Raw genomic sequence first — 10,068 nt, 5'->3', positions numbered from 1 at the left:
ATTCAACATTTATATTAATCTCACTGTGTGTGTAATGGTAATGTAATCTTCACTTTTGTTATTCAATCATATTGTAATCAATATATCAATATGTGCACTTAAACGATTCTGTTTCTGAGTATTGCAGATTTCATGTGTTTGCAGAAGGTCACGAAGTCCTATCAAATTCAATAACAGGAAACATCTTGGGCGACCATTGCTTGAGGAGGATAAAACTAAGGAGGATGAAATGAGGAGGGCAGACTGACCTTAACTCTGGCCTGAATACTGTATTGAAGTGTTATTTTTGTGTTTTCCTGTAAGCAAAGAGGAACTACTCCTTTAATGTTTAATGTTTTGCATGTTCCCCCTCCCGCTCTGAGAGGAGTAGTTCCCAGTGTAACTAGGGGTCCTAATTTTCAATAAAAGGCGTGGAGAAACGAGAGAAGGCTTTAGAGAGTATTGGGGTGAATAACAGCTAGTTTCATGTAACTAGAGTTCTTCTCTCGGTTACTCCCTCCACGCGTGTAAAAGATATTAATCTCTTGTCTTCTCTCTTGTTGAATATTGAGTATAGGTAAAGGTGAACCTATCAACTTGGTCCTATCGAGCCGGAAACCAATACACCTGAGGACTCCAGCGGAGTGGTAGACCCAGGAAAGACTGTGCACAGCTTTGAAGACCTTTTCCGGGACTGGCTCTATGGCTTGGTTGGGGTCTGATGGTTGACGGGTTACCGAGAGAGAGAGACAACAGACAACAGTGAGTAGGTCTTACTTTAAAAAGAACGGTGTGACTGAGGGTCATGCGCGTAGAGAAACCCTAATTATCCTAGGCTCCAATTAGGTAAAAGTAAAGGGACGCGGAGTCCCGCTATCGGGTAAAATAAGTGATATTTTACTGGCAGATACAAAAGCCCGTGGTAGGAGAGCAGACTCCTAAAAAACTGTGACAGTAAGACACGTAAAGAAAAAAAAAAAAAAAAAAGTGTGTGTGTGTGAAGTGTAAATGGAGATTCTAAGCCACTAGGTGAAGAGTCTCATACCAATAAGGTTGGATTTTTTTTGTTGTGGTGAATTTCTGTGGATGCACAGGCAAGATTCCTCTACCTACACTGCTAGGTTGAAGTGAGGAATACCACATTAAATCACCGCACCAACCTATCACATCCCAGCTATAGAGACCTCCCTAGGAGTGGGACAGCTGGACTAAATTCAGTAAATAAAATGGGAAATAAAAATACAAAGTCGACTCCAAAAGATAAACTGCAGATAAAAGACTGGAAAGCCGTGCACGCAAAATATCCCGAAAAATGTACTAAATTAGATTTGTGGATAACAAAGTATAAGTTTGAGGGAGAGTTAAAATCTTCAAAAATAATTGAACTCCAACGTCAAATACAAGAAAAATGTAAAAATAAAGAAGCAGAAATGTGTAAACATGGTTACTATCATTTAGAGAAATGGCTAGACTTGGCAATGGCAAGAGAAAAGGGCCGTACAGAAGCTAAAAAGAGACAACAAATGATGCTTAGTGCAAAAGAGGAGGAGGATTTGGCTACTGTAGTGGCAACGCCAGTAGAGCAATCAGAGCGGCACCCGCCGGTATTGCAGTCTACAGAGGGTTTAGGAGCAGCACAGGAAGAAGAGGAAGAACCTCCCCCATACAGAATATACCCACAGGTGCCTACTTACAACGAGGATGTAGAGCAAGGCCCGAGAGTAAAAACCAGACACCAGACCAAGAGTGAGGGTATACAAATTGAATTCAGTAAAAAGATGGGTGAAGTACCTGCAATTATTATTAAAAACGTCAGAGAAACAGTGCAAGTACAAAATCCAGAGTTCATTACTCCCACTGCTCCAACTATGCCAGAGGCCACACAGAAATTAGAAGAGCCGGCAGGGTCATACCCAATGATCCAGGTCGCTAACCCAAGGGGGGGGCAATTAATTAACCCTAATGATCCAGAAGAAGGAAATCACCCAGAGACTATTTTGGTACATAGGCCCTGGACAGATAGAGACATAGATGACGCTTTAAAGGGGATTACTCCAGTAAATGAAGACGTCATAGAATTTTTGGAAGCTATGGACCAACTGAGAAGCTCATATAATTTAAATGGGCAGGAGGTAGAAAGGGTGTATAGAAAAGCTTTAGGACATCACTGGGCATCGGTTAAGGGGGACTGGACCTACATGACTGGTGCAGCGCCAAACCAAGTGATAATGCCGCATAATGAGCCTCAGCTTTTAACAGGGTTGGAGCGCTTAAGACAAAGAATCCAGAACAGGTTTGCTAGGAGAGCAAATTATATGGAGATTAATAGAACAAAGCAAAGAGATGATGAAAGTTTTGAAGAATTTAGACATAGACTAACAAAGGTATTTAAAACGCATAGCGGACTTCAGGATGTAGAAGGAGATGATAATTGTGCATACAGACAGCAGTTAAAAAATGCTCTGCATGCCAACACTGTCACGGGGATTAGAAATTGGATTGACAAACATTATATAAATTTCGCAACAGGCACATTGGATCAATACATTGATAATGCAATGCATGCTGATAAAGTGATGAGAAATAAGCAGAAAAAGGAGAAGGAGAGTAAGATTTTCACCCTGGAGGGTGCACAAATATGTTACAGTGAGAACAGGGGAAGAAGTCAGAGAGGGAGGAACAGAGGTAGGGGGAGAGGCAGAGGAGGCTATGTGAATCAAAGACCAAACCCTACTACTGTTGATAACCCAGAGGACAGAGACAAATGCTGGGTATGTGGGCAGATAGGTCACTGGAAGAGACAGTGTCCACAGTGGAGAGGAAATCAGACAAAAGGACAGGATTATGACAAATCACAGGGGACGGCAGCATGACTAGGCCGGGAGCCGGGGGGTTACTGGGTGGACGACGATGACGACACACCAGACCTATTTCCGGACCCAGGGGACTATGAGTGGACTGAAGAAGATTTGGTAATGGCAAATAAACAGGCTTATGACAAAGATAAAGAGGTGGAAGGAGAAATACAGGTTGACTTGCAGGCAGCGTTAGGATTTGGACAGGCTCTGCCAAGTATTACACTGATATTGAATGGGGTACAAACTTCTTTTTTGTGTGATACTGGCGCCTGTAAAACCACAATAAACACAAAAATCCCACATATGGTGAAAAGTAAGGAGACAGTGACAGTGAGGGCGGCAAACGGTGAGGTCACTCATGTTTCATTGACGCAACCAGTAACTATAACAGACCCTAAAGGAAAGTCAATTAAACTAGCTGTACTATACTTTCCTGAATGCCCACTAAACCTGTTGGGCCGTGATGCATTGGCAGCTCTAGAATTAGTCCTAATTCCAGATGATGCAGGAAACATTCAGGTGAAAAGAATGCAAGAAATACAAACAAAAGATGTACATGTGATACAGGGCCGTAAACAGCCCAGGTACTGGTACGGACTCTCATTATCTAATAATGACGCAGGCAGAACAGCATCAGCTTTAGTACAGGAAGCAAAAAATTCCGTTCCACAGTACCAAAGTGTAATGCCTGAAAATGCTTTACATGTGACAACCTGGTTCAAAAAGACACCTGGACCTGATCCAATTTATTTTCAAAACTTGCAAAGAGCAGGACCTGTAAAAGCTACCATAGCATACATTTATTCAGACTCCTTTAATGTTGCTGCAGCACATGTGATGATACACTGGAAAAATGAGGAGGACAGACTGACCTTAACTCGGCTGATACTGTTGAAGTGTTATTTTTGTGTTTCCTGTAAGCAAAGAGAATACTCTTAATGTTAATGTTTTGCTGTTCCTCCGCCTGAGAGGAGTTCCAGTGTAACTAGGGGTCTAATTTTCAAAAAAGGCGTGGGAAAGAGAAGGCTTTAGAGAGTATTGGGTGAAACAGCTAGTTTCATGTAACTAGAGTTCTTCTCTCGGTACTCCCTCCACGCGTGTAAAAGATATTAATCTCTTGTCTTCTCTCTTGTTGAATATGAGTATGGTAAAGGTGAACCTATCAATTTAAATGTATTTTTCTTAATTATAGAATTTTGATTCTAGGTAATCCTGATCTCCCCTCCTCCTGCAGTCAGGTATATCTTGTGGCCTGTGGCAGCAGGGCGGGGAAGGCAGTACCAGCAGAGAGAGGAGAAGATACTATGTTGTGATTATTTTACAAAAGAAAGTCAGCCACGGAGAAAATGATTTTATTTGGTCTTTAAAATAAATGGATAAATGAAGTTCCTGGATCTCCACGAGTTCTTATTTTTTTACGTGAGTTACAAACCTCCTCACAAAACATTCATTTATTTGTGTTGTGTTACCATTATATTTTCTTTTTCTCTCATGTTTTTGTAACTCTAAATGAATAAATCATTCAATCAAGTATCAAAATCTGACTTTAAATCAGGATGAAGTGAACAGAGCTGCAGACCAACACTGTGTCCTTTTAAATATTACACTTTAAGATGCTTTTTAGTATTACTTTGAAGTGACCATTAAATTATAAAACAAAATACTGTTGTTAAATGTTTATTTCCACATAGATATTCCTCCTGTTTTTACTTGTTCTTTGTCTTCACATTTTTATCAATTTGACACTACAAAGTGTTTGATTCTACACTATCACTAACATGACTTTAGAACATGACTTTGATTCATTCATAAGTTAAAATCATTATTTTAACTTAATGAATGACTTTACAAATGTATTTATTTTATTTTATTTTATTCATTATTATTTATTTATTATTTTTTCTGTTAATGATAAAATCTGTGTAATAAATAAAGTTTTTAGTCTGGGCTTAACTCATTATATNTTTAACATTATTTCCTCATTCAAACTCACCGTAAACAAAAATAAATCTCAACTGTAATGAACTTTATATATATGTGTGTGTGTGTGTGTGTGTGTGTGTGTGTGTGTGTGTGTGTGTGTGTGTGTGTGTGTGTGTGTGTGTGTGTGTGTGTGTGTGTGTGTGTGTGTGTGTGTATCTGGTGAAGTGAATGAGACTAGGTCAGGGGCTTCAGCTTGTGAGTTTCTTTTAAAATGACCAAGTCAAAATGATCGACCTGTTACAAAGCCAAACAAACTGTTCTGAACTGAAACACTCTGAGTCTTTCCTTTACATTCTCTTACTTGTTTTGCAGTGGGATTTTCCAGCCTCTGCACATTTATCAAACCAAACGCACATGGTGACAAACACAGATGCATCTGTGCACTTTTATTAAGCAAACTTCAGCCACATGTCATGTTAGGTCTGTTCTGTGCTGTAGGCTCCTCTGTGCCAACACTGTAACATACATTTAGATTTGTTTTTGCTTCGCATTTCATCTTGCTCTTCTCATCGGCGCAGAAAAGATGGAGCCTGTGTGCTGTATGTGGGGAGGAGTGAGAGCATGAAAAGGCGAGGAGCGAGGCGCTAGCATGACAAATACTACGACACTATGATCTACCCACACGACCTTGGCAATCGACTGGTAGATCGTGATCGATGTATTGGACACCCCTTATTTTTTCTCCTCTGATCTGCATCAGTCTCATGATTGACCTCGAGTGCCTTCGTTTGATGGAAATCCATCACAGGACAGAAAACTTTAATCAATGTGAATGAAAGTAAATATGTGTTATTGTCAGATCAATACTAGTCTGATCAGGAAATGTGGTGTACACCAGTTTGAGATAAAATACTGACTCAATAAGTCTGAATTTTCAATTTTCAGTTGGTGTCATGTGTTTTCTACATAAACACACGATGAAGGAAGCACCGCCACAGCTCAGTTCAGTTTCACTTCAGTCTGAGAAGGTTTTTGTACGAGTCTTTTTCACTGTGTGAAACACATTCTGACTGTTGATGTAGTGTTCACTCTGACAGTAATACACAGCAGAGTCTTCAGGCTGAACTCCACTGATGGTCAGAGTGAAGTGAGACCCAGATCCACTGCCTGAAAAACGACTGGGGACACCTGAGGTTCGATTAGAAATTCTATATATAAGAGCTTTAGGAGGCTCTCCATCTCTGTGTTGGTACCAGGACAGAACGTAGATGTCTCCCTTAAACTTGTACAGATCCTGACTGAGATTACAGTCTATGTTGACGGTGTCCCCCAGGGCGGCCCTCACTGCTCCAGCCTGACTCACTGTCACCTGTCCTCTGGACTCTGAACACACAAACACAAAGCACCTGATGGTTTAGTCTGGTTGGTCTCAGAGGGACGGATGTGGACAGAGGACAGCAGTGGGACTTTCTGGACTTTACCTGTGAAGCAGCAGCAGAGGACAGTCCACATGAGGACGCACACCAAAGTCATGTTGGTGATGAGGAGGCCGTATGTGGCTTGTGTTGTCATGAAGGACAGCTGCCAGTGCTCCAGAGTGCACCTCTCAGGACTATAAAGTGTCCCACTGGACCATGCAGCTGTTCATGCAAAGTGTTTGTCTATGGAAATGAGGCTCCCACACAGACATGGAGCACACTGAACAGCTGCAGGGGCTGTGTCAGCAGAATTAGACCCATATTGGTTCCTGGTGTATTTTAAAATTTAATGCAGAATTGTAAAAGGTTATTTCCTTGTCTGTCTTTTTTTAAATTTGATGCTGATATTTGATATATTGATATTTACTTGGTTAGTATCTTGAAGCATTTGATTTTAAATCATTTCATCAATTCATGAATCAATTCATAAAATATTGTCACTTTTCTTTATTTTACTTTTTATTAAGAAAAAAAAACTAAGTCCACCTCTTTCTGAATAAAAACATTGTCATCTCCTTCTGAACAGTGTTTTTCAGTTTAAATGTGTAAATGTGAGCTGTTTGTCAGTTGTTTATCAGTCTCTGTACAGCTGAATGGTTTTGTGGTGTTCTCTGAGCGGCTGCAGGTTTTTGTACGACCACTCCATGAGTTTGTATCACTGTGGCTCACGTTCGGTGGAGGAACCAGACTGGAGCTCAACTGTAAGTCATCTCTTTATGTTCACTTTAAATGACACTTTGGTTTAGTTTGTGATTCATCTGTTTCTATTTCTGAAGCCTGACATCATTTGATTGTTTTCTGTTTTATTCTAAATACTGTTTGGAGTTCTGGGTGAGCAGTGTCTTCTTATCATCCCCACAGTCACTCACCTCAATTTATACAGAAATATTTTATTCACAATCAGACTTTTTGAATTTTATAATTTTAGTATTTTAATATGGCATTCTGGATTTTAATTACATTTGTAAATATATATTTTTTTTTAATCTAACTGATATAAGTAAAGGTTTAAAATTGTATATCATAATTGAACATAATTGTATTTATTTGTTAATGTTGATATTTTAAAAAAGAAAAAAAGAATGTAAAGAAGAATATAAAAATATTTTCTTTATGACCAACCTAAACTTCAACTTTTTAGTTTATCTTTAGCTCTGAAACTGTTCTGTTGTTCAGCTTCAGTGGAGCCTCTCAGTTCTGTTTTCACTCAGTTCAGGCTAAAAGTGACTTTTGCTGTGAGAGAAAAAAAAAAAAAAAAAAGTACTAATTAGTATTTAGTAGTATTGTAAGTATTTTGACTTGCATTTAAGTTTTTTTTTGGAAAATAATTAGAGTCCGAGATTACTGGTGTGAGGTTCACCACCTGAATACTGTGAAGATGTTATTTGGAATGTTCCACAGAATTATGAATGTTATTATTATAACGTTCCACAGATTTTAATTTAATGCCAACAAATATTACCTTTTGTTTTTATCTGGATAATTCCATGGGGAAAAAAAATGTACATATTCTAAAAAAGATTCAAAAGGAGCGTTTCATGGATCAGTGGTCCTTCTTTGGGGAAGAGAACGTCAGTTTTCCTTGAGGAAAACCATAGACTTTGGAAGTTGTCCATTAAGATCTGCAGTAAATTAATAAAGGCATTTTATTGTAACCAGTGAATGCCTTGGGTTCCTTACATCTTTAAAACTTACATATTGTCAACCAATTATGATGAAAAATCTGCCCTTCACAGTGTGTGTAAGTGTGTGTTTGTGTGTGTGTGTCCACAGTGGGCCGAGTGGAGCCCAGCCTCTGGGTGCTGCCCCCCTCCAGAGAGGAGCTGGCCCAGGGGAAGGCCACCCTCGTGTGCCTGGCCAACAAGGGCTTCCCGTCAGACTGGAGCGTGTCCTGGAAGGTGTCCGGTGGCGGTGCGGGCGGGGAGCAGAGCCGGAGCCCCGCGGTGCCGCAAAAGGACGGCCACTACAGCTGGAGCAGCAGCCTGACGCTCCCCGCACAGCAGTGGAGGGAGGGGGGCGTGGCTGTGAGCTGTGAGGCCAGCCAGGGCTCCCAGAGTCCAGTGTCCCACACACTGAGCACACTGCAGTGTTCCCACCACTGACACAGTCACTGGGATCAGCCTGCAGAGCGCCTCTGGGAAAGTCAAAGGCAGGTTTATTTTATTGTGACTTTAATGAATTTAACAAATAAAGAAATACAAAAATAAATGTCTTTGCTCTGAACCACATGGATGTGTTTTCGCTCCTTTGGTATTTCATAATAAACTGTATAGTATTATCCAGATGAAACCATCATTTAACAATATAATCATTTGTATAATTCATAATAGAATTATTAAATAATAATATTAATAATATAATAGTGTCAAATGAGCAGTTTATAAATCAAGTCAGTGACACTCTGTATTGATGCTGTCGTGAAGACCAAAAATCCCATGTTTATATCAAAGATACAATGATCACAAATTCTCTGGGTTTTGTTTAGTTTAGTTTTGTTTTTTTGTTTTTTTACAAATACAGTTTGATGAACTCCTCCGGCATTTGTCAGAATGAGCTCAAGTTTGGTGAAAATGATCTAGAGGAGTAGGGACATTGTTAATCTTCTTCCTGTGGTGCTGTCGCACACTTTGCCTGAAACTTTTTATCTTGTAAAAACGCCTCCATTAGTGTAGCAAAGAGGAAGAGAAGGTGTGATTGTGTCTCACAGTCGACAGTGGGACTCACGTAAAGAGGGAAACTGAGGCAGCGGCCCATCATTGCTGCTTGTGGCTCTATTTATTGTCAATATTATTGTTATATTTTTGTGAAGTGTAATGTACAGACATGAATACTTGAAATAAGCAGAGAGACGTCCCATTTGCTGGAGCTCATAGAACAAAAGACAGAGCACTTGTTGTCATGGAACATGTTTTATTCAGCCTGTGCACTGAGCAAAAGTCACACTCTACATCTGAGTCTTACTGCAGCTGTGGGATGCTCCGTGTTCAGGGCCCATGCAGCTCTAAGCAGTGGCTCTTGTGCAGTGACTGGACGTGGACGTGTCCGTGGTGGTGCACCCTACAGGAGAACAGCTGTCCCTGCAGCCAGCTGTCCTCAGTCAGGCTCAGGAGGCTGCTGCTGCTGTACAGGCTGCTCTTCTCCTGCTCCACGCTGCTCTGAGCCGCCCCTGTGACCAGCACCATTTAAGCAGCTTTATTCAGGAAGGAAGGAAATGTCCTCTATGTGCAAGGACTTCAAACACTCAACTTTCTCTTCACATTTCACTTCATGCTTTCAGCTTCCTGTAATATGTAACACTTTGAGACCTTTTCACATTCAAAAGACTGAGTTTAAATTGTTCATCTCTATGGTGATGGTCCGACTTCCTCATCATTCACAGATCTTCACTTCTGTCGACATAACTGTAAAAATCTGTTAAAATGAGCTAAATAAAATGTGTTTTAACTTGAGCTGTTTAGATTTCTGACTGTTTTCACTGCGTAGTTTTCTTATTTCAAAAAGATGTTATTTTGTCATTTGGTAAACACATGAATACATCTTTTTTACTCTGACACTAAATATTCTGTATATTTATGGTTTGAAATGTTATGTTGAGAACAACTAAGATGCATTTTTATCATGATGAAAACTGTAAACAAGGTAAAACTCTTACTGCAGTCAGAATGGAAGTATTTCTATCAAATACACATAAATATGAGAGTAAAAACGGCACATGGAATCACACGGGTCTTTGACTTCTGTTGGAGTCCAACTATTTGAAATGCCATTGTTTGTGTGGTTTGTGCAGAGTTGTGTGTTGTGTACCTGTGTCTGTGAGCTCGTGTCCGTCC

General features: G+C 40.1%; 1 long non-coding RNA gene and 2 gene segments (V, D, J or C); 2 read left to right on the top strand and 1 right to left on the bottom strand.

The window, feature by feature from the left end:
* LOC129411615 (uncharacterized) lies at positions 1-4,498 on the top strand. Its single transcript, XR_008633389.1, has 2 exons — positions 1-741; positions 4,044-4,498. It is a non-coding gene; the product is annotated as an uncharacterized LOC129411615 (long non-coding RNA).
* A 1,277-nt stretch (positions 4,499-5,775) lies between these two features.
* On the bottom strand, positions 5,776-6,414 carry LOC129411607 (Ig kappa chain V region K-25-like). The segment is given in 2 exon segments: positions 5,776-6,143; positions 6,242-6,414. Coding segments are annotated over 2 exon segments (459 nt in total).
* A 34-nt stretch (positions 6,415-6,448) lies between these two features.
* On the top strand, positions 6,449-8,466 carry LOC129411612 (Ig kappa-b4 chain C region-like). The segment is given in 3 exon segments: positions 6,449-6,479; positions 6,817-6,939; positions 7,985-8,466. Coding segments are annotated over 3 exon segments (510 nt in total).
* Positions 8,467-10,068: the final 1,602 nt, after the last annotated feature.

This window comes from Boleophthalmus pectinirostris, unplaced genomic scaffold (assembly GCF_026225935.1).
Source record: "Boleophthalmus pectinirostris isolate CB_2022bp ecotype Guang Dong unplaced genomic scaffold, ASM2622593v1 HiC_scaffold_1093, whole genome shotgun sequence".
Lineage (NCBI taxonomy): Eukaryota > Metazoa > Chordata > Actinopteri > Gobiiformes > Gobiidae > Boleophthalmus > Boleophthalmus pectinirostris.
The sequence above is the reverse complement of the archived record's forward strand: the minus strand, read 5'-3'. Positions and strand labels throughout refer to the sequence as shown.